The sequence below is a fragment of the Tigriopus californicus genome, chromosome 3 (genome assembly GCF_007210705.1).
Source record: "Tigriopus californicus strain San Diego chromosome 3, Tcal_SD_v2.1, whole genome shotgun sequence".
Classification (NCBI taxonomy): Eukaryota; Metazoa; Arthropoda; class Copepoda; order Harpacticoida; family Harpacticidae; genus Tigriopus; species Tigriopus californicus.
The window spans coordinates 13287060-13312137 of record NC_081442.1 but is presented as its reverse complement, the minus strand read 5'-3'; the positions used below and the strand labels follow the sequence as shown (position 1 = coordinate 13312137).

Genomic DNA, 25078 nt, shown 5'->3' with positions numbered 1-25078 from the left:
GCTCGTCCTGCCATGTGAAAATGGTGGTCTTGGTGAAGGGAGAGTCGGCTTTTTTTACTACGACTATCATCAGTTCTCACCTGACCCCCGGGTAGGATCACAAGTTCGACCTTTTAAAGTGGCAAAGCACCAAGTTATGCCATTGTTAAATAAAACACTAGAGGCACAGGACAAGTGTAAGATATTTTTGAAAATTACTAAAACCAAGAATATAATCTAAGCAGATTTGGATATAACAAAACGGTCTTTGACTTGCTAATTTTTCTAAGATTTATATTTTCTTATTCGGAATTTATAATGTTCACCTTGAGTGGATAACAACAAACAAGGACTCAATGGAAATGAGTAGGGCATGATCATAACATAAAAGCCATCAAACTCTAGCATGAGTCTGACTTTCAATCTATGAATTGTGCTAAAATAATATAAAACAATGAGTGATATCACACAAGTAGAAAGGAATGATTCTTTTGCCAATTACTGCTTATGCCACAAGCATTGTGGCGGAGTAATCAAATTCAGAATGAATAACAAAACAAGGAACAATCGGAATCTCAGCAGAATTGTTGCTATTAATGTGAGTGCTATGCGTATCTATACTAGGAAAACTAGAATCAATCACAGTTGTGGCTTCATACATCGCCTGAATGCATATTCACTGAACTCTATGAGGCCCTCAACAGAGCTCATTCTCAGTCAGAGTGTCGGTAGGTTAAATCTCAGTGTACTGACACCAATACAGTCTGTTCTAGGTGTCCCCAAGGACTGACCGGGAAACAGGATCACAGTTTACAAGCATTAGTTCATTGACACTCCACATCGGGATTGGGAGGGGTGTTATTGAGCCCGATTCTCTTGGTCTAATTTGGTCTCCAGGACTTGAGCTTCAACTATTTGGGGTACTTCTTCCGCCAAAAGAGGTGCTCGCTCCTTTTGCTTCTCCTTGTCTGCTTGCTGGATCTTGCGTTGCTTTTGGCTCTCTTGGCGTTTGGATTGTGCGTCACGCTCCAAAGCCTCGTAGAACTTTCGCCATGATCCATTGATGCAGGTGCCAGGTCCTCGCCACCATTCATTAATATCCTTGTAGTAAGGCTGCTCCGCTTGGTGGTCCACTATTTTCGGGTCATGGAGCATAGCACACACCCGGCAAAAGAACTTGGTGTTGATGAATTCACCAGTGCCCTGGAAAAGGAGGAGGAAAGTGGTATCAACTTGATGGATCATGGGGAGGTGGGTCTTGAAAGGAGAGGGATAAGATAAACGGCCTCGAGGTCTCGTTGAAAGTTCCTCATAAAGTAGTCAGTACATGGCATTTCTGGCGTGTAAATGCCAAGGAAAACATGTGCGTGTGTGCATTTTGTATAATAAGTATTCAAGCTTTGATGTCGTGCGAGTAACCGTTCCTCCTGAAGGTGATAAAAAAGAGGCATCCATGATATAAATATTGAATATCGAAGGAAAGGATTGAGTGCCCTTCGCAAAGTCGAGAAGCCAACTTTTCCATTTTTTTACTTTAAGCAATAGTTCTTTGATCCTGAAAATTGCTAAGAAAACAAAAGGTCGAAATAAAGTCCAATTCGATTCGATTGTCAACCAAAGGTTGTCATTGCTCAACAAAAGACAAAACTCTCTTTTTGATTCTTTCCAGCAACAAAGTATCTCAAAATGGCAGGTAGTAATAGGATTCTGACATCTTCGGTTTATCTTTTCAAACCAGAAAAGCCAAAATTGAAACCAAAGATCGACACATTTAAAATTTGCCTACCAGATCAGCATTATTGTATACCAAAGAAAATCCCTTTTGGCGTTTTAGCTTTCAGAAGCATCTAATTGACAACCCATAAATAAATCGTGCATTTAGAATCCAAAAGAGATGAGTGCTCTCTGTAGGATCCTTCTTTTCAATGTCAGATCATATTCAGATCAAAAATGGTCTGAAATTCCCTGACAAATCGAGAGACGCCACTCTGTTTGATATAATGATGATGCTTGATCCAGCTCCTTTTGGGTCGTAGCCTCTTTTAGGGCGTAAAATGGAATGTATGCATCTCCAGGGATCTTTCAACAGGATCACCCCATCAAAAAAGGACCTTCCTCACCTTCAAAGGGGCTGGGATAGGCTTCAATGTCAAAGGGAACCAACTGGTGCCAGATCTCAGTCATTTGGTTCTCTGCAGCTGTGAAGCGCTTGAGCACGCTTGATCAATGTTCCTTTATGCTGTGCCGAGTTCCCAACCCAAAGATGGACGAATGAAAGGCTAGTACCAAGACTCAAAGTGTCATTTATCCTCCCTTCCTGGAACGATGAGTAGGTGCTATCACCACTATACTGGAGTGCTCTTGAAGAGACGTGGGAAGTTTTGAGCGGAAAGTTATCATCAAATTTGACAAATGATTCGACTTTGGGAACGCGAACTTCTCCGCACTCTCCAGGGTCTCTTCCATCGACTTAAACCATGGCATCTTCCTCCAATTCTCCGAGGGATCAGAGCAGATCTGCACTTTACGGAACAAAGCATATACTCACGCACTCTGAATGAAGACTTGATCGATCCATGTACGCTATTTCCAATACAAACAATATAGTAGCCATGAAGTGCGGCTTTCTGAAGATCCAATGTCAATGCTTGCTGAGGCCAAAAAAGCGAGACTTCCTCCGAAGTCGAATTGATCCCAATTTATCGTTGGGTGCAATCCCACTTCAGTCCGCGCCCTGTTCTTTTGTGAGGCATTGACGGAAAAGACGATTTATGGGGGAACCAAATTGCTTTGCGAGATGTTTTCCATCTCCCCTAAAATCGTGAGCCTAGCATGATCAAGTCGAACTTAAGTCCGCCTAACCCCGAGAGTCAGCCTTCATTGGTCTTCGTTCTCAAGGCGAGGGAGTGAGCTTTGCATATTCATGAAACAATTAAGGCCAAACCCCCTGGTTGGTTCAAGGCTTAAGGGACTAGTCACAATCCAATGATCTTGGCTCATTTGCACGCGAATAGCTCACCTTCCATTGGAAGTACTCGTTGTAGAGATCGTCATTTTGATCTAATTTGTGAAGATATTCAGCCAACTTCTCGGGTCCGTCAAAGTCGTCCACGTGAATGAAGGAATGCTCGGGTGAGCTTCTTTGGTAGTCTTGGGGTCTGGCACCCATCACAATGGGCAGGATGTCATGCCTTGAATGAGAGGGAGAGACAAAAATTAATGGATATGGAACACATTCACACACACACACCTCAATCTTGTTTCCAGTTCTGCAAGCTTTTCTTGTTCCCTTTGGCAACACTTCTCTGGACATTTTTGTTTCTCACTGTCGACCAAAAACTTTTGGAAGGAATCTTGAGGAAACTTGCAGAGCGTCCGAATTTTTGAGGAAATTTAATTAGGAAGAGGGCTTTCTTCCCACGGGTAAGGAAAAAAAATGTCTCCGTTGCTTTCCCAATTTATTTCTTGCTGACGAAGAATTCATTGCCACTTTTGTCCTTTGAAAATGGCCATCCTTGAAAAGATGCTTCAGGACGAAAAAGGGGCTCACTTTCTATTTAAAAGGAAAGACTTTCAATCCAACATTTCTCTTTTGGTTTATATCATCCGCTTTTGAGTTGATATTGGTGTTTTTGAAGCCTTAGTAATCTTTGCACAATGTAATTGCAACAGAAATCCCAAAGGGTTTTTTTTCGAGTGAAGCAGAAAATTCCCAGAAAAGTGAAACAAGTGATGTGAGGAAAATACCTCGCATTGACGATATTCGTCACAAAAAGCTCCCCTTTTTTGCAAAAGCTGTTGTGAAATGGAATTCAGATGAAGAACACGAGTAAGTCACTTGAAAGAAGCTTTCTTGTCCGTAAAACAAATGTAGAGAATTCATGCTAAACTGAAATATGCGCTCTAGCCAATTTCCAGCAACAAGAAAGGGCTCAGTTGGGGGAATATTTTGGATTCTTTGAATAGAGCATTTACTGATGCTCTTTCGTTCTTTGATTGCTTTCAAGCACTTCTAGCACTCTCGATGTCATAAAAAGACCATTTATCTCCCAAGCAAGCTTGCAGCCAGCCAGTAACCTTTCCAGTCTCCATCCTTCGCCATCCTTCTCCATTTGTTGAGTTCCAAGCTCAAGTTTTTTCAATGCACAGCAGATTCCATCAAATTCACAAATGGGCAAGTTTTCATTAGGCTTAGACTAGGGTTTTTAGCGAGTCCTCAAAAATGGCTCGAGTCCTGACGAGTCCTTTGGTCAGTTAAAAAAAGAACTCATATATTTTTCTGACATCGCCATGAGAGTATTTATTGCAATAAAAGAACAAATTTGCAACGTTAGGTCTAATTCGATTGCTCCAAAAATATGTCTCCTGAGCCATATAAACAACTTGTCAAGTTTAAATTGTTAAAAAAAACTTGAAAAGAGTTGAGTCGGATGGGTTATCTAAAAAAAATACTTTACAGTTTTAGCTCACACTCAATGGTGTTAACAAGAGTTCCTGGTGAAAGCAAAATGGGTCAGAGATGAACTGATTGCGTGGTTTGGACCCAGGTTGTACATGGTTTCCACCCCTTTGAGGCATGGGATCTGGGAACAAAAGATCTTAATCATGAACCAACAACGAGCGTCACCCAAAACGCAAAACCCGTTGTGAGGGATAAAGAAAGAAAGTATCCTGTGGTTGATGGATGAAGCTTTGTGGTTCGGCCAAGCGTTATAAATGAATGCATGTGTGCAAAAGGAATGAGTAAAACAGTTTTTTACATGCTCGCCCCAGAATGTGGAATTTGTGCTTGTTTAAAAAAGCACTGAGCAGACCGACGGGATTGGATGCGAGAATCATTTGTCAACGTTGAAACTTGGGATAAATTCCCATGTCCTACTCAGAAGCATGCCATACATTCTCTAGTTTAAGGGGCAATAGCGTCGAATGAAATTAGCCACTATTTTCTAAAAGCTTTCATAGTCAACAAGTTATTTCGTTAATTATTGAAACAGAGGGCACCATTGAAGGTTTATAAGTCATTTTCAAGTTTGTCAATCTTGCTGTTCTAATTTATGAACCTTTGATTTATGGGCTACAAATTTTGAAACCAATCACAAATTTCACTTCATTAAACATTGGTAACAAGGTTCCAACAAGGTCTTAAAATCCAAATTTGACAAGAAAAAATGATTGGAAATAGTCATCCAACATTTGATCACATATGAAAATACATCACGAAAAAAGCCATTAATAAATCATTTTAAGCAAAGTGCCGTAAAATGAAGTACTCTTAAATATTTTGGCCAAATTTTATCATTAGATCTATACTTCAAATGTTTCTGGAAGTGACAAGCAATTTGCTGATAGAGTTTGATTTTTGTTCATTCGGAATTGAATTGTTTGATTCGGAAAGGGCTCTCATATTAAATTTCTATGGAATGTCTGCTTTGAGAGCACATGATTTGATCGCGGCAAATGAAAATTGGAGCAACTGTATTTGCTTGGCATACCTTTTATTATTGATTGAGTGTTTGATATGGGCTCCTCCACTCAAAATAGTTGAGCTCAAACACTTATCTCCAACCTTTTACTTTGCCCATTCTACGCTTTGGTTTTATTGCACCAGACTCGAAAAACTTTGCTTCAAACTCAATTCAAAATCTTAAGATTTGGGCGTGGTTCACTTAAAAATCTTTTGTAAATGTAGAAGAGCTTTTCCAAGTTCCTCGTTTGTGTATGTGAGAGGAAGGAAGAACCCTCCCTCCCCCCATAAGTTAATTTGGCCTTCATGTCAAGAAGTTTGGGGAATGATGGGACTTTCAAATATTTGAACTGATTCGCGTTGTTCCAAGAATCCAACCAACCAACCAACTCAACATCCACCAAACAATAAGTTTCCAGAATTTACTTTCGGGTGATTTTTGGGGAGCAAAGCCAATTCTGGTCCGTCGACTCAAATGTTGTTCTTTATTTGCGGTTACAAGCCCATGAAAGAAGATCATCAAAACACGTGTATGCTCACCAAGGCCTAAACCTCCCAAATGGTTGTGGCCTTTTCTTGGCCGTAAATAGAGGCACACCACCCATGGTTGTTTTCTCACAAGTAAGACTAAGTTAACAGACTTTCTCGGAATAGCTAATGGCGCAGCCCCCTTAAAAAGCAGTTTGCGGCCTCTTTGGAGGCGGGAGGCGGGGAGGGGGGGGGGCCTGCTACGGATTATTGTACGTTACGAAAAAGGGACGCTTCAAGTTGACTTTTGTAATTGAGATGGATCATAGCCAGAAAACTTACCCGAGACCGTTAACGAAGAACTTCTCCGTGATATAATCCTGACAGTTAGAGTTCTCAAAGGCCAAATAGAACTTGTACTGTTTGTTGAGCATTTCGAAGCAATTCTTGGATTGAGAGCGGGGACATCGTTTCGAGCCGCAACTCCCATAAATGTCGACTTGAATATATTTCTGAAGTTGTTTGGCATAATCGAGACGACCATTCCGAGCCCCACAATTCGAGACAAACCAGGCTACCGTCTTCGTTTTATTGGCGGCATAGTTCTTGGGCTGAACTTGGGCCCGGACGTTTTCGTTGTGGTACAACCATCGCTCGTAAGGAGCCACAATGGTTGAGTCAGAACGGTACGTGGAGGTCCAATTAAACACGTCCTTGCTTTTGAACATTTGGGTGTGGAGAGGGCATTCAAGCATGTACATCATCCACAACTGGTTCAATGGTCGTTGGTACGTTGGCATGGTGAAATGGTCTTTGAATAGAACCAAATCGGCATTCAACGAGTCCGTCCGCGACGTTGTGATCGCGCATGAGTTCACGGGACATTCTTGCTTCAAGAAGACCCCTCGTCCAGGACGGGTCCCGCCCCAAGAGCTGATCCCGTTCCACAGGAGAATCTTCTTGAGGGGTATGGATGTGTCCTGGAGATTCTCAGGGATATATCCATTTGGTGGATAGAACATGAGTTGGTCCAGAATTCGATCATTAGAGGTGTTGGCGTCCTCCGGCAGAATGGTGGCCGCTCGCTTTTGGGTGACCGGATCAATCACGCACTGTGTGGGCTGAACCTTGCCGCCAGACATGAACCAAGGCCGTTCATGGGGCTCGGGTATGGAAATATCACTTGGATCAAGTGGACTCAGATCCAACTTGCGTCCGGAATGCCAGGGCTTGATTTGAAGCGTTAATGCCTCACTCGTGTTCACCGGTTCGGAATGGTCCTGCTTGATGATCCCACTCACTGTTCCTTCATGCCCCAAGAGGATGTCCGTTTTGACTTCCACTGCATTGGCCCCTCTACCCTGTCGAGCCCACATGGCGACCAACCTTGAGCCTGTTCCCCCCGGCCCTGAGCTGGAAACACCGGCCCCAGACAAAGCCGGCCAAGCATTGTGTCCCATCAGGGTCTGATGAACATTCAAGCTCACCAAAACCACTGTGGCAATGGCCAAAAGATACATGAATACCCGACGGATGGACACTCGAGGCATCGTGTTGGTTCCTTGGAGGCAGGATGGTTACTGGAAGCATCAATGTCCGGCCTTTGTGTGAGGAAAATGCAAGCCAACACTACTCCAATTCGATCGTGGGCCTCGGCGTTGGAACTGGGGAGACGGCACCATCATTATCATGTCTAAGAGAACCGACCTGAAATGGAACGGAGATGCTGCGGATCATTATCTGGGAACCTCAAAAAAGGGGTCGAGATGGAGCCAAGCTCTGGTTTGTTAAGCTAACTAATAGCACCCAGCTGCTTTGCTATAATTAACCCATCTAGTGCCGCACTGTTCCATTAAATTGGAGGCGATGGGTCCAGGATGAGGAGTTGTCCCAAACTTGGCTCTGGACACTTTTGATGTCCTATCGGATAAAATGCTAGCAAGCAGGATTTTTGCCTTAAGCCATCTTCACCTACCTCGGCAAAGTTGGGATAGAGGAAAACTGGACCGTTCCAATACATGAGTTGTGTACTAAATATTTGAAACCATTGATTCTAGAGAATGGTCCATTGAAGGAGTCCCTTCACTATCTGTGCAAGATCGTTGAATGGACAATGTTGCCTCCACTTTCAATATCAATATTGCAGAACAAGGCCTCTCACCATGCACCAATGGCTTTTTCTCGCGGTTGCACTTGTGATGGATCCGATAAAAGACAAGAAATGAAGGGCCTTTCATGGGCAACTGAACAAGTTGTCCAGAGAAAAGATTATCGAGTACGTTTGTTCAGACAAATCTCTTATCTTTTCACAACAACGTACACTCACCTCACCCTCTGATAAGCTCATTTAGCGATCTAGTTACCTTGCGGACAGGTGCAAATGTGAAATGGGCTAACGTGCGATAGTCACCTACCCTTGCCAGATCAGATCAGATCTAAAGATGGTTGGATATGAACATGTTTTAGAAAACGTTCCTTTCTCGTTCCCGGTTTATTCACAACATTGGAGTGAAATGGCACTGGATAGCAATGAAACTCGGGAAGAAATGCCAAGAATGTGAAAACCAAGAACGCCTTCAATGGAAGGGCTGGGCCATAAACATTGCTGTTGCAAGGCACGCAGCTCAAGCCTCGAGTATCTGTTGTTCTGGATCACCAAGACCCCATTGTTTGTGCCTTTGGGATAGTAAAGCGATAAAATGGGACCGTTCTTCAAGTATGGGAACCGGCCACAAAATCAAGGAGGGATTTGTAATTTCTAGTTTGAGTTGTTACACTTTCTTCCCTCTCATCCCAGAAAGTTGAACTTGTTCAGAGTTCAGAGGGGCATTACCTTACGTATTGCTACCGATGCTGAAAATATGGGGGCTTTGGATGGGGCGAATCCTCCCTTATTGGGAAAAGAGAACTAGGAAAGGGAGGAACAAGCACAATGAAGACGAGGAGGGTAAACGGTTTGGGAATCTGGGTCTCTCGTCCAGTCATTTACAGCGCCTAGCCTACTTCATCTGCTCTCAGCTAGATCCCGGTTTAGTGCCATTTGCAGATTATTTACATCCTCTCCCTTGTATGTTGTGCCAACTCAGAGTTACGTTCATGATCCAGTGGTTGTAAAATGGTTTAAGCATAGTCACTTTTAGATCTGGGCAAGGGAAACGTTTTAGACAAAATTTTGCAAATATAAGTTTAAAGTTTAATAAGATTGAAAAGGTACAAAGAAGTTTTACAAAATCGTTTTTTATCAACAATCACAGACCAGCCTTTCGTTCAAGGGTGTCCTAGAGCGGCAAATTCGAACGCATTATTTGACCAAATATTTTATTCATTATGACTTATTGGGAACTCATTCCCCTGTATCGGTATAAAAACCCGAGAAGAATATTTCAAAAAAAAGTAAAGATGGTACCAAAGTTCGGGAGTGAGTCTCAAAAACTCTACTAGATAGAAGTTGAAAACTGTTCCAATCGGACTGATACGAATGTGGGGTCCATCATCAACCCACATATCTTTGACCAACCACAGTTTCGAGGAAGTGACCAACCATTCAATTACACGCCTCACATGAATTGGTTGGCGAACAGTCGTAAAACAGGCCATCCTCATTTGGTCATCTTTTCATCAGATGTTCCACATGGAAACAGTGTTCGGCTCAGTCTATGTTCGATTAAAGTAACTATTCCTGAGATAGACAAGGTTCCACTCTCTCTCTCCCTGTGAAGGATTGGAAAGCCGTTCCAATTTCTATCCAATTTAAGGGGCCATTGCTTGTTGGGAACCATGGATCAGGCTGCCAAAAATCTCATGTTCCAGCTACAAGAAAGATTGGTCCTCTGGCAATCTGGATCTGATTGAGACCAGAAGACCGAAAAACGAACAATGTCATGTTTCAACTCTCCAGGGGCGATTTCCAGAAACATGCTTGTCTCGCCAATCAAAGCTAAAGTTTGTTAGGCTGCCAAAAGCATAGGAGAAAGTCCTCTACAAAGACGGCCAGATGGAACAGAAATGTCGGAAAAAACCATCGAAGTTGAAGGCTTATTCGTGAACGTGGATGTAGTCCAATTGATTAGGGACTGTCTGAGGAAGTGGTAATGGAATTTGAAGGCATTTGGAACCTTCGCTTCCAATAGGATTGCCCTTGTCCAACCTTTTTTGCAAAAAACAAGCCTGGGAACGTTGTTTGTTTTTTTACAGTGTATCTTAATAAAATGGCTGAGCCGTCCATGACGAACAACTGTGACCTCTTCGAAATGGGTTGTAAAGCCTTTCTGAAAAGAACCCTTCAAGCTGGGTGAAACAAACATAATATCGTACAATGGTGTATGCTCATAAATGCAGGCTCAGGTTAGCTAGAGTGGATTCGACATTTCCATTAATGAGATCTCTATCTTGGGACCACTTGTGCCAGACCTATGAAGAGCACACTCGCTCATACTTGTGTAGAGTAGTACAATGAGCTGAATGAAGGCTTCAAGGTGAGTGCAATGAAAATGTCTTGAAGCATTTGGAATATAATTTACAATCTAAGGATAGAGCTGCCGATTACAAATTTAGGTCAAAGGACGAGCAAGACATGTAGGGGTTATTACTGAGTAAGAAACTATTCGATTTATCTTAGATCTTAAAAATATAGTATTTTGTGAGGCAACTTGGAATTTTGCATGATATTGTGACTTTGCGTATTAATGTTTGATTCTCTAACTTTGGCTAGTGAATATTTACTTTCTCTCAGTCAGTCGTTAAGAGTCAACTTGGAAATAAGGTTTTCAGAAATGACATTTGGTTTTCTGTGGTTTGAAACAAGCAGAAATCATGCTTATGAACTAAGAATTTCAATATCTACATGGTTAGATAGTAATATCTTTACCTTGATATTCCCTACAGAATGGTGAAACGAATTCATTTGGTTTCATAGAAAACGACAATCTTCAATATTACTCCTACTTCCTCAACTAACCCTTGACGTGAAACAAGCTTAGACATGTTTTTACATTTCCAATATTTAAGAAGACCATGATTTACTTATCATGTCATTCACACGTACTCATCAAGTATTTGCAGTACAACAAAATAGGGTCTAATTATTCGAATCATATTTGTCTTCACAAAATAACGTTTGCTTCTGTCGCAATTCGTATTAGGTAAGAATAGGTGTTAAATATCCTCCAATGAGTTGTCATATTTGAAGCAAGATCAGGTATTAACTTTTGGTAGATTCAATGCCATAGTCATTGGGGTTTGAGGATGGGTAAAATGCCATCTAAACCATGTCAAACGTGAACACAATCACTCAAAACCTTCGGGGTTCATCTTTATTCTTGAGGTCCGGTCGCACAGACAATAATTCTCCACATGGTCATCATTGCTTGGGCTTGAAATTGGCTCAATGCCCCAGCTTTTTGACACGTTACCAAGAAATGACAAGGTAAATGGCTTTTGTTCACTGATCCCATGTTCCCTCTGGACCGTGGCCGTGAACCCCTAGCCTTATTTCTATCCTGGTGACCCAATCTGAATGCACCACAATACCAAGAGAGCATTGGGCTTAGTTCGTCCCTAAAAAGGAATCAGCAATAAGTAGCTCCCATACCTCTGGCCAAGGGGTGGAATTTGTTGGTCCATTAACTTTCTGAAACTAAAAAGTGGCATTCTCTTGGTCATAGCCCCTGCAAGACTGGTTGTTCACCTTTGTTGCATGAAGTTGGTAAATATAGGTAAAGGTGAGTTGTTAACCGGATTTGGTACACCCGGAGAGTTTCATTCTGTCTATCTAGCTACTGCGCTCTCACAAAGGTCCCATGGTCGGAAAACCAGATTTCAAGGCTTTCAAAGTCGTTTCAAAATTACCTTTACATTATGCTCAACTAACTTAACTTTTTTATTACCAACAAATGAGTAGATTGCTCATTCTCTGTACTTATCAAACATTAATTCCGGCAGAAAAATGTAGTTGGACTGAACTGACCATTATTATCTTCACAAATCAAGCTCGTTTGTCCATTTCTTTTTGTCTCACACATTATTACCCCCGAAACACAGGCCCATTCGGAAATGTGTATTCTACACTATAATAATTGCAAAACCCTTGCTAACAAGTACACTTGACCATTCTAAAACAAGTCTGACGTTTTCAATTATCCTCACTCAAGTTATCACAACATTGTGTTCCCAATGGGATCAACCCAAATGGAACATGTGGTGCTGGTCTCCTGTCACATAAAAATAGGCAACATACAGGCTTAGTGAGAGGTTGGCACACAAGAAAAGCGATTGATCATGATAATTTCATTTGCTGATGGATCAATCGTTCGACGAGGTTCTTTCAGAAGTAAAAATCTACTTGATGTCCTAAATCGTATTAATCAGTCAATTTGAACAAATTTCATGATCAAAATGCAAAAGTATTGAGAGCATGATCAAGATCAAGATTTCGGGGGTTTCTTCATTTGCCATTATAATCCATAGCACTCCCTTTGTAATTTTCAATTTAGGTGACAGTTTGTCGAATCCACATGGGACCCCTCCCATTGAACGGTACGTACTTTTCCTACATATAGTACAATGAAGACTGAATCACACCTAAATATTCTGAGGGATATTCTGACCACTCCCAACGTTTGGGAATGGGAAAGGTGTGTTACTTGAAAGAAACCGAACTATCGATTATGGTCATCGATCCCATGCCAAGGAGTCCCACGACCACATTTGAAGTTCTTGTTAACTCAATGTTGTGGACCCTGGAGAGTTGCGGGAATTTCCCACGAACCCAGGCCACTCCACAAATTGTGGAGATTACGTCCACAGGCTTCATTCAGATCGGCCACCAACCGTGGACGCACCTAATCTAATCTCCTATTCCGACTTTTGTTTTTGGCCATCATAGAGCTTGGGGTGGACAAAATTGCGAATGTGGCTTAATTATAACCGCGACCTTTGATCTCAAAGTTTTATGGAGAAATTGCATATTCTGAGGCCACAAAGGACTTAAAGTTATTTTTGCACTTCCCTACTTTGGCCAGAATCTCTGATCCTTTGAGTGTCAGGGCAGCCTTAAAGATCTTGGAGGGAAAATGCTGAACTTTTTTTTTGAACAAAAAAAAAAGACTGAAGCCCACCAGCCTTTCTCCCTTTCCCGAGAAGAAAAACCTTCAAATTGAACCAATATGATCTAATCTGAAGACCCATCTCCGGTGATTACTCGCCCAGGATCCAACATTTTTCATTCAATTTTGATAAGGAGCTAGATATTGAAATGGGCAATTCTTGGAAATTTTCCGTTAATGCTCCTTATCAAATCCAAGTTCCGAATTGAGTAATGTTTAAGCTTTTGTGGGGTAATCTTTGGTCCGTTTCTAATCCGATAAGAGTGACCACATTAGAGAACCCAATTTCAAAATAAATCTTTGGGGGTTTTCTGACATTTTCGTTGACCCATATTACTGCACGGCAGCTCTCGAACTTGTGATTCGAATCTGATTCTAATAAGTTTTTCTTAAACTTAAAAAGACTCGTAAAGCGCAGACGGGTTGCGTCGTGTTATACTTGTTCAAACTTTATGGATGTCTCCTCGCTTTGGCATGCGTTACTTTTTAAGTGTCACCTCTCAATACTCGACATTCAAACTAGTTTTCATTAGATACAAATTACAATGTTCCCTTTTGCAGCAAGGGCATGAGCCCTTAATGGCTAACAATGGTTTGCTTTCATCGGGAAATCGATCACGCTGGGTCTTTTAATTGCGTGTGCTTGCGATGAATTATTAGAATGTTAAGTACGAGGTATGTGCATGTTTGTATCGGATTTGATATTTGGATGAGAGGAGCTTGGCTGGTGAATAGGTTACTGGATATAATCTGGACGTAGTCGAGTACAAGAATTATCGTTCGGCCGACGATTGGTCAATGCTGAGCGTACTTTGCATTTCTAAACAATTTCGATAGAGGTGGTTTGGACAAGAAGGCTGTTGTCATGATTGCCACCACATTGGTATTCAGGTATCGATTGGAGTTTGTGGGTTTGCGTGCCCACTCCCAAATACAATACTTATTATCCTTTAACGAACTTTGGGTCAAGTGGAACTGCCCTGAGATGAGTGCTTTCTTACCTGAATATGAATGGTTTTTACATATGAATGGGAATTCAGAGGCAATGTGAATGGCACGGGTCTATTAATAGCACGGCTTAAGGTGGTTCCAGGAGCTCATCATTCGGAATATACTTAGGGTCAAGTCAAAATCAGCAACTTCTTCTTTTGGGATCCTTCTCCGGACGAGGCAGCGTTCCAAATGAAAACCTTGCCTTTTCTCGTTCAGTGTAGTGTGCCAGTCAGTCTGCCGATCTGTGTGTCAGCTTACCCCCGAGACAGCGGGGACGAGAGCGAGGAAATGGGCAAGAGAAAGAAAGATAAAGGGACCAGGGGAACTTAGGATTCAAGGAAGAACCAAGGAACCAGCTGGTTCCCACCCAGAGCACCCAGCACGGCTTTCTTATGGCCAAACATTGACAGAGCGTGCGCCCAGCCTCAATGAAGAAGGAAGAAGAGAGAGGAACCCGACCATTGAAGGCATTGAAGAGCAGAGGAAATGGACCGTCTTTAGAGGAGCTCTAGGATTGGTGAATGGATGGTTGTGTACTGAAGGTCTGGAAGTTGGAACTGATGGACACAATGAGAACCGAGAGAAGGAGAAGAAGGGCGAGACGAAGATGAATATTTTTCTCATGGTAATAATCTCTTTGAACCGATTGGAGTGAGTGGAACACAATTTTTAAAGCTTAAGTAAATGGGTACGATCGTTGCTCTGTCGAGCATTTTGGTTCGCTCTCAACAACAGTAACCTCTTGGCAGATAATCTGAATAACTGTGGTCCTAATTGATATTTCTGTCGGGAACGAGACAGAGAAGCAAATAAAAGATTGAGAGAACAATACGTCAGAAGCCTTTTTAGGCTTACAATGAAAGCTGTCATTTAGTATAGAATGAACCGGAGAAATAAGAGCAAAAGGGTGCATCGCCATGACTAAGTTGCATTCTCTTGGAATGGAATCACTGGAATTGGTCTGGTATACTGTTTAGAAAGACGAGGAAAAAATACATAATTTTGGCGCGGAGAAAAAATCCGTGTTGTTCAAACATAAAGATTTATGTGAATCCTTTGATGAGCAAAAAGTCTGGGTAGCAGCCCAAATAAACCGAACAAAGTTCACCATTTTCGAATGTTACTCTGGTCCCCAGTTGATCTGCTTTGGGCGTGTAGCCGTTCTTTTCCACCACTTAGAGGGCGGCGCGATTTTTTTAAATCTTAACCTAACCCACGGACTTCTAGAAATATGGACTGCGAATGAGCTTCCCGGCAAATCGGCCTGCTCTTGGTCATAGCCACTCTGAGCCACTTTTCGAATTAAAGTAATAAAATAAGAAACGCAGATCTATTCAATTAACGGTAGTTCAACTTTATATCATTTACATGCAAAGTCGATCGTTTCAAAGTTATGTTGTCAAAAGCTTATGTAGCTGACCAAGTGCAGGCCGAAAATTCAAATTCGATTATGGTCACCGATCCCATGCCAAGGAGTCCCACGACCACATTTGGTCCCCCAACTCAATGCTGTGGACCCTGGAGAGTTGCAGGAATTTCCCACCAACCCAGGCCACTTCACAAATTGTGGAGATTACGTCCACAGGCTTCATTCAGATCGGCCACCAACCAGGCCGAAAATTCAAATTTTATGTAGTGTTAACTACATAACTTTGAACATGTTTCCTAAGTTCCCTAGGCATAGGTTTGGGCTCATACTTGGCTGAGTTCATCTATTCAACAAGATCTTGTGGTCGTATGAAGTGCTTATTTGGAATAAGATGAGCGGTTTAGGAGATAGGATATTTTTGCTTCCGTTTGCAGTCCATATCTCTAGAAGTCCGTGCCTAACCTTACCTAACCACCCTGAAACTCCATATCTAAACCATATAACAATTTATCACAAATCTAAAAATCTTTTGGGAGGCCTTCATAATTAGAATCCCGGGAAAATTACAAGACATTGGTGATAACCACCAACATGACCTTTGAAGTCTCAAAACATTGGCACTTTTGTTTGTCGTAACTTAATCGTATCGTGCTTAATCATAGAGGAAGTAAGGTTTAGGGAGTGGGATGCGAGGTAGCCAGGCGGAGTCGTTTTCAGACTGTTCAAGTTTCCGATTATATTGCAGTATATTGCACCTACTGATGGGATCAAATGAATAATCAAGGGAGGTTGCGACAAGGGCTACCAATTTACATTTTCTGCGGTACATGGCATGACTAGCGGAATATTGGAAACCCGTTACTTTTTAATTTTTCTTCAATCAAACCAGGGTTGCTTTTGGGATCAAACCTTATATTTTACCTTACGTTGGAAATGGCTAGTGCTTTGACTTTCCTAACTCTCTAGCAATCCTGATTTTGAGCATGTATTTGATTCCATCACTAGTATGTTGATCAAATCAAAAGTCGGCCTCTCGTTGTTATGGCGGGAAAGATTTGAAAAAGGGGATTCCGTCCGCGTCAGCCCAGCTATATCTGGCTCAACTATGTAAGGCCATTCGAATATTGAATAAATAAAATAAATAAATATTGAATAACAACCAAAGTGAGATGCGGTCCAAGTGTTGGCATTTTCATCAAGGGGGTGACAAACTTTGGTAAGTACTTGCCGATTTAATGAACAAAAAGTGTAATTTATGCTAATCCTACAAAAACATACCCACATACAAGTATGGTGAAAACACTGCCAATTTAAGAAAGATGCTTACACCAATTTTTATTTGATCTTTTTCACTCTTTCAAATCAAATGACTTGGAAGAAATTTTGAATGCGTTGAAACATTCCATTAGTCCATTGTCAAGTCTGGTAAAATCTGAAAACGTGTCCCGTTTCTTGGTTGCTCTACACTTGATAATCCTATGAATATTTTATCTATCACGAAGCAGCAGGAAAAATTCCAGTGTCGACCCCAAACACGCATCAGAATAAACATATGTCAGCTTGTTGTGCTCCTTCGCCAGTTCTCGATTGTTCCAATAGCGTGATTGGGTACTGAGTACAAATTCCTATTGCCAGTTGATACGCCATTCAAGGACACCAACCTCTCGAGGTTCGTATACATTCATGCTCAGATTCGTTTTGTGGATCTTAACTCTTGCGTGACATTTTGTTCCGTAGAACTCGGTCCGTTTTCAACATCAATATCCATCGTCGAAATGCATGGTTTATTTTCTCAATGATTTGTCTCTTGTGAGATAGCCTTAACATGTTTTTGCTACCATTCCATGGGAGAAGGTCCAGGTAATCGGAAATGTACTTGAAACAACCGCACATGGGAACTCAATCTACTTATGGTGCTAAAGGAGCTCAAACTTCATGGGACTGGCACTTTCAGTTGGAACTGGAATTTATATTCCCCACATGAAATATTTTTCCATTTCCAACTTCAGGCACGCTTTTAAATAAAGGAACCATAACGATCAAGTGTGCTGGGGTTAACCATTGGAGTAATAACTAAACTGGAAGCTATCGAATTGTCATCGGTTAACCGGCAGGCATTGATCGTATAAAAACATTCCCGAAACGTTAACGTTTGTTTTACGGTGGTTTTGGGCTCCCTTTTTGGTTTGTGCGCTTAGTATTGATTGCACGGTTTTGTAGTTATAGTAGTTCAAAGCCATTAATCCTTGTTTACTTCTTTGAATCAACTTTACACAAAACTCATTTGACAAGTGTTTTCAGTTTATCTTTTTAAGGCAATCGTTTGAAAGACGAAATGTAAGCTTTCATTTAAGTAGTTCTGGGGATTACATTCCCTGTAGCGGTTAGAAATGGATATGAAAAGCCAAGTTAAACCAAAAAAAATACTGAATGCTCGAAGCCTCGAAGAAAAAGTAGAAGCAAAAGAATAGCCTGAAGTAGTAAATTATTTAATTTTAGATGCGATAAGAGCTGCCAAACTTCCGGATAGCTTTGGTTAGTGGAATTTTAAGTAACATAGTCCATGGGATTCCTTTTTTTGACATTTCCAAAGGTTTTCAATACAAGCATGGCACACATTTTGTCAGTAAATAAAGATAGTCTTTGCTGAAGCATTTTTCTCCAAATAAACGGGTTGTCAAGTATTTCTTAACAGTTGCCTGCAACCCCTATTTTGGTTTCGTAATACAAAGACAAATGAAAGATTCGAAAGCGAAGATTGGCGTAGATGGGCTATTTTTTGGTGCCAATATTAACCTCACGAACCCTGCCAGATATGCCAGTTTATGGTACCTTTATATTATTCATTTTGCGAACTACCTTAGATAAAGAGGAATGGGTTGATTTTGAGTTTGTCATGAACGTTTTAAAAACTCCATTTTTACGACCATTGTAGTTGGAGACCTCGTTATGTTATGCTATTAATAATGCATGTGTGATACCTTGATAAATGCGAGAATCAATGATTAACTGCATTGAAGGCCTCTATTTCGCGTCAATCAGGTACGAAGATGTAATGAATCCGCCCATAAAATAATAGCATACAAAGCACCGATAATTCATCGTCTGTCAGTAAAGCCAAGGAGTGAGTCAGAAACTGAAGTTTTGCTTTCAACTGTATCTCAAATAGTGTCTCTACAAAAGGAAATGAAAGCCTTTTTAATACCAAAATGAGATTAGCCATTATTTCAGGGTGCAAAAAAACGTAAATATTATTGCTTTCTCCATTTCGCCCTCGAAGAAAAGTCGTCTCAACTGAAATTTGCTTGCCAGTGATAGGCTTAATTTTAAGGATGATGGATGTAAGGCACGAAACGTCTTTATTAGCGTGAATAGAAGCCATAGGAGTATAATCTGAATAAAAGTCCGCTAGATGTCTGAATTGTTCCACTTCTTTATCTAATCTAAATTGATCTCTTTTTGTGAGTCACAACATAGCATAGTTATGTATACAGAGGGGTTGCTACGTTGTTTCTTTTGACGTGGTGCCTAAGATATACCGAGTTCAATGAGGAATTCCAACTCAACTTGTGTGGAATATACCTAGTTTGGCTAATTTTGTCTGTTTCAAACGCGGTTTATTCAACTCTAATACATTCAAAATTCAAGCTTTTCCTAATGAGGAGTAGTAACTCAACCAACGTATTTCATGATTGGCAAAATGTTAACAGTATTATGCAGGCGTTGTTATCCCTCATGCTTAACTATACAACTGTCCTTTTTAAGGTGGAGAAAAAGTGACAGTTCACAACTAATTTACAACATAGGTATACCGGGTGCATAGAAAGTTATGATGCATTTCCAAACAGTTTGAAACGAGTCACGTGTTGTTGTTCAGTTTGAAGTTAGACATGGAGAACCAAAATAGTATTGTCTTACCATCTTGATTTTTAAATACCCTTCCCTCAATTGCCATTGCTGATTGGGCACGCCTCCAAAACACCTTGCTGATCTTGGACGTACACCCCAAACAGGTGGGTTCGCTCTTGCTCTTGAAGTTCAAGGGGTTCAGGTTTGGGCTGCGTCGTCCCATCTGAGCACACCACTCCCAGCATCATGGCCTTGGCCAGGAATTTTGAGCCTCTGACATACCTCGGCTCTTTGGTGCGTCCTTCACAAAAGTACAGATGTATGTGTCGTTGTGTCTGGAAATCTTTCACGTCCAAGAAAACCATCACCCTCTCATAGAGTCCATTCTTTCAGAAATTCATAATCTTTTCATCACTTAACGCTTGCTTGGTTCGATGTTGACACGTCAGGTAGGTTGTGCTCCTTGACAAGGGCATGGATGATTGTGTCCGGGTTCTCGCCAATGGCCAACTTGACCTCCTCGGTTTTGTCTTCTGTGTGAACTCCGTGGTCTCACGGTTCTCTTGTCCTCGGCCAACGTTCCCTTGGTCTCGAACCTGTTCCGGATCCTTATTGCAAAGTTCCAATGAACGCTGAGCCCCTCCAGCACATCCACAACCCTGTCCTCCACTCAATGATTTTTTGTTTCAGGTCATTCATTATTAGGGATCGGAAAAATAGTTTGTGCTTTTGGTCAAAATAGTTGCTTTTAAGTTATGAAAATCAGCCAAATTAAGTTCCAAAAATGTAAAAATCAAGTATAAATCGGTGGATTTTTTTATTTGCTTGGTTACTCATAAATTATGGTGTTTTTTTAAGGCAAAAAGCACTTGATTATTGTTTTTCACGATCTTTTTGCACTTTACGCTCAGAAATTTAGTCTTGCCATTACATCAACTTAAAATGGATGTTTTAATGTTGGCACATATCTATAACCCTTGGATGAAAATCATACTTTGAAGCATCCTGAAATCATGGTCCAGGGCAAAGCAAATGAGGTGTCTCTAAAATCGCTACTATCTAGAATCTAAGCAATCGGATACAAAAACTTACGTTATAATTGATAGAAAAAGTAAAACACATCTTGAGTTACCTATCAGTGCCTATTAATACATGTATTCCTAGGGAAGAGGTGATCAAACTAAAGCAATTTGTTGAAAATTGAAGCATAGCAAACACGTGATGAATATAAATGTTTTTCTTTGTAAAAGCCATCATATGGACAGGGTTGAACGAAATAAAGGGCCACTCTTTGGGCCTATTGAAAATCCTTCCCCCTCCCTCAAAGAATTGCCCTCACCAATGGTTTGAGGATGGACACCAAAAGGCTCATCCACCTTCCCTGGGCCTCTTGCGGGTTTTCAGCAGGCCCTTTAGTTTTAATTCTGACATCAAGACTGTGCTTACTTACATTTTAGAACACTGTTTTGGTGGCAAATGATGGGATGGTCACCAATCGGCTTAAAACTAAAATTAGCTCGTTTACAGTATGGTACTACTGTTCGTGCTCAATGTTCCTCTAAATGAAAACTTGGGATTCAAGGTCAAACAAATCTTTGAGCGGGGACAAATATTGTCAAACGTGGTCAAAGAAGCCCTGAATTTTTTTCGACCCAATGTTTCTCCGAAATTCCTCCTAATCATGACCAAAATTCTTTGATTTCCTCGAAAATCCTCGGGTTTAGTTTTTTTTATGGTTAAAATTTGTGAAACAGGTTTTTTTTTGCCCCAAAATGGTCAAAATAGTTTAAAACTTACTTTAACCTTAAAAAAATAATTTCCGACCCCTACTCATTATCCTCTCGCTTGGCAAAAAACAGCATTTTTTTTTCCTGCGCTGGCAAACTGGATGCGCACACACAGTCTCATTGAAAAATGGGAAATCTGGAATTTGATATAGGCTCTCAAAGGTATGCACTAGGACTCTTTGCGCACCTGGCATATGTCGTCACCACTAAAACCTCGAGCAATGTAACTTTTTAGCAAGGGCAATTGGAGTCATACACTCTCAATGAAGGAATTGCCAGACACATGTGACAACAAATTTGACTCCTGAATGATTTGAAAATATTCTCAAATCATAATCCATCGCCACTTTGCACGAGTGATAAAACTACATTGTTGCGATTTTAAGAAATGCCAACTACTCGCCGTAGGAAAATGAGTTTCCACTCAACCCATGGCGTAATTGGAAGCCTTTGCTTGATCTAACAATGCGCAGATCTATAACACAAAGGATCTTGTTATCTTGTGGAACAAAGAGATGAAGCTCCCTTCAACTGTTATGATGGGTTCTTCTGGTTCAATGGGCGAACGAAAAAGCTCCCAGATCTCCTAGGGTTCTTGTCTTGTCCATTTCTCGTTCTTTCAACGAAGGTGATTGTTTTCTCTCCAATCAGACTGACAATGATGGATCTATGTACTCTCATTGATAAGAAGGATCCTACTAGAACCTTCATGGAGCTCCCAAGATCCTGCGTATCTTTCTATTTGACTGTTGAAGGTTGTCAAGATTGGATCAAGCTCGAAGGATCTAGAATCCGTCTGAGAAATGGCAAATAAAAGTCCGTTGAAATTGAAAATTGAATTTCTCGCTTCGTGTTACTTGAAGGAGTCCAATTTGATTCCCTGAACGTGAGCAGCATTCTCTTTTTAAGAGGGCTCTGAAAAGTCAATGATACGGAACCACGCCTTGTTCCCAGCCATATTCCCAGATTCAAAATGGAGAGATTGGAAAAGAAAAGAGAAAAAGAGAGGGTCGATCCTTTGCTTTGAAATTGCCAATTTATTGCACGCTCTGAGTTTGCAACACTCTCAAGTGTCCCCTTTTCAGCCTTTGGGGCATTCACACATGTCCCTGCAGCGTGTACAGATCAAAATAAATATTTGAAGAAAAGAAAATCCACTTTGACTTGTTTGAAACTGATATTCAACATCAGTAAGCGACATTTTCCGCTCCTTCCTCAACTTCCTTCCATCATTTGATTTGTTAGTTCGATTTTTCAGAGTCAGGAAAGTGCTCATTTTCTCTGGTGGCCGGTGTCTCAAAACAGGGATTTTCTTCCTGCTCCATTTCAATGACATTATAAATTAATGGTTACCTGCCCTTGGGTAATGATGCTCTACTTAGATGCATAGTTGCTAGCCCTTAAAGTTGATATTCATCCATTAGTCATAAGAGTCATTGATGCATTTCAAAAACACGTAGTACACCTTACTCTCTGCAAACTACGCTTAAAGGAACAAATATTCGTTAGGTTGGTTTTATTGCCTTATTCTAACCGCAACAAGAAATGTCATTACAATAACATTTTGTAACTTATTTTCACCCTGACACAGAAAATCGTTCCGGTTGGTTTTTTGACAATATTTACAATCACAATAGATCTACGAAAAGATGCCTTTTATAAAGACAAAGAGGCAAATGTCTTCACAATGTTTTTGGTTATTGTTCTTGGTATGTTCCCCAGCAAGTTTTGGAGTTTTTCTGTCTTCAAACTTGCGACATCTTTTCGAGCTTTCTCTGAAGGTGATCAGTGAAGATGAAGTCAGGGCATTGAAAAATATTACATCAATTTTAACCATACACCATCGAAAATATTTTGTTTGGGGAGCTCCCGGGCGACTCCCCCTTCCTTTTAGATAATAAAAAACGGCATCCAGCCATCAAACATCAGCCAATGTAGTCATTCGGCGTGGAACGGGTTGAATTTTTGCTGAAATTTAGACATTAACAACGAACAGAAATGGGGGATCGATGGAAATCAATTCGAAGTAATCCCTTAACGAACGATTTCAACATAGTCAGAATAAGAGATGCTTTTTAGATAGCAATAGTTCCACACCACCATACAAGTTTTCAAATTCAGGTTGGATGAATCACTAAAATTACCACTTTAATAACAGGGCAAATGGCGACCGGAACGAATTTATGAATCAGTGTGTATTTGTTGACGCTTAAGCTTTTTTTTGACTTTAGGTCTATGAATGAATTTGAGTCGGCTGGTTGATGTGGAATGCTAATCCAAAACTAGGCCAAATATGCTAGGTTCGGTTCGAAATCAATTGATACGCTTATTGGAAGCCAAATTTAGCCCTTTTGCTCTGGGAAGATAAAAAAATGCTAACCAGGTGGCCATAAATGAATAAAAACCTTTGACATTGAGATCAAGTTTGAATTGCATCATTTCGGCGTGAATGCATTTTAAGAGCCAACCTTCGAGCATCATCCTCACATCAAGGTTGAGAAAAGAGCTTGACTTTTGCAAAACTAAAACCATGAAACGGATAACTTTGGGGCAGCGGTTGTCTGGCGACAATTTTGATCTTTTAATTGTCCTCCGTCTAACAGCATGGCAACAACTCTTTTTTCTAAATTGGATCGATCTGAAGCGTCGTTGTCATTTTAAATGTCATAGAGAGGTTTCCTTTGACCCAGATAGAGACCTGACAAAAAGGCGAAACTAGACATTCAGATTGAGTTAGAAAGGGTTGCTAATTGCCCATAACCTGGAAATAACTAAGAAGTGTCATTCCAAAAGCTTGAATTTTTCATGTGCAACATCAAAAACACTCGTCATGGTTTGACCAAACTGAGAATTACATTTAGCTTTTAAAAAAGCTTTATTCAGCTTGTCCTAATGGTACCTTTATAGATGCATCATCCTTCAAGGGAAAACGAGTTGCATTTGTGGCCTGAGGAGATTAAACCTTATAACTGACGCCTTTCAAATGCAAATCTGGAACATATTTTCTATAATATTCTGATGAAGGTGTTTAGAAAAATTGAAGATAGTTTGTCGGTAAGCAAATCTCGGTTCGGCTTTTGTCCCCGACCTTTCTCCAAGAAACCTTAAAACGTTGACCATACCCACACATTAAAAAAACATGCTGAGGCCACAATTTTGTCATTATATTTTGGAATGAAAAACAAGCACGTGTCTCTCAGGGTGCAAATCTAATATAAGCGCAGTCGAAACGTGTTAAGTAAGTGGTACCTTACCAAAACAGGACGCAACAATCATCTAAAAAAAATTCAAAATGGTCCACGGCTTCCTATTTGAGAACAGTGGACTACATTTGGCCGAAAATACATTTTTATACAAATCTTTGCTGTGCCAATCGGAGTTCGGTCAACACCTAGGTGTGTTTTGTGTCGGGAAACTACACCAAAGTGAACGAGAAATCGCTGCTTCATGATTCAGGTTCCGTTTGAGATCGTTGCCCTGTTCAAAAGAAGCTATCCTTCAGTGAAGGTCGAGCTCTTCAAGCACGATCCAAAATCTGTTGTTGTTTTTTCACTTTATCAAAGCTTCAGTAATTAATACATTATGAAGTGCTCGGTAGCATAGCATTACAGCTTCTCATCTAATTCGACACGAAAACAAGTCTATTCGCCGCCGGCACTTTGCTTCGGTGGATGTGGCCCAAAACAATGATCTGGGCGACAAAACACCGGAAAGTGAAGCAATTTGCAATCGCACATTGCTCTTTTTTCCTCTCCTGCTGTACCGTACATCCGTGAAGCAATTTGCAATCGCACATTGCTCTTTTTTCCTCTCACAAAAAAGTCCAAAATAGGCCTTGGCTTACCGACTATTCCTTGAGTTTTAGATTACACAGTGGTATTTTTTCTTTCACTGGTTTCTTTCCTTGCACGACCAATGCAGATTGTTGTACGGACACGTTGGTCCGTGACCCACATTCACATGACTGAGCCAAAAAACAAAGCACGGGTGTAATAATCCTTTGGGTTTGGATGGTCTTGTCCGGTTGATTGTGGACTTTAAACACGACTGAGAAGAACAAGAGTGA

At 40.9% G+C, this 25078-nt stretch overlaps 1 protein-coding gene across 4 annotated transcripts; it reads right to left on the bottom strand.

The window, feature by feature from the left end:
• Positions 1-256: 256 nt before the first annotated feature.
• Positions 257-25068, bottom strand: LOC131878630 (glycoprotein 3-alpha-L-fucosyltransferase A-like). 4 transcript variants are annotated; one of them, XM_059224693.1, is made up of 4 exons: positions 24857-25068; positions 6254-7618; positions 2999-3170; positions 257-1182 (listed from the first exon to the last, which is right to left on the bottom strand). In XM_059224693.1, exons 2-4 carry the CDS (start codon positions 7459-7461, stop codon positions 838-840), a joined length of 1725 nt encoding a protein of 574 aa, XP_059080676.1. In that variant the 5' UTR covers positions 7462-7618; positions 24857-25068; the 3' UTR covers positions 257-837. The 4 variants fall into 4 exon arrangements, with proteins under 4 accessions (XP_059080676.1, XP_059080677.1, XP_059080678.1 ...); XM_059224694.1 differs by lacking the exon at positions 24857-25068 and adding an exon at positions 14016-14259; XM_059224695.1 differs by lacking the exon at positions 24857-25068 and adding an exon at positions 8073-8194.
• Between the last annotated feature and the right edge of the window lie 10 nt (positions 25069-25078).

Bases quoted from the DNA above. Each gene is read 5' to 3' on its own strand.
- LOC131878630 (XM_059224693.1), bottom strand. From the start codon at position 7,461: ATGCCTCGAGTGTCCATCCGTCGGGTATTCATGTATCTTTTGGCCATT. The intron at 3,171-6,253 runs GTAAGTTTTCTG...CTCTCATTCAAG, and splicing joins TTCTTCGTTAACGGTCTCGG to GCATGACATCCTGCCCATTG. The intron at 1,183-2,998 runs GTGAGCTATTCG...CTCCTTTTCCAG, and splicing joins ACGAGTACTTCCAATGGAAG to GGCACTGGTGAATTCATCAA.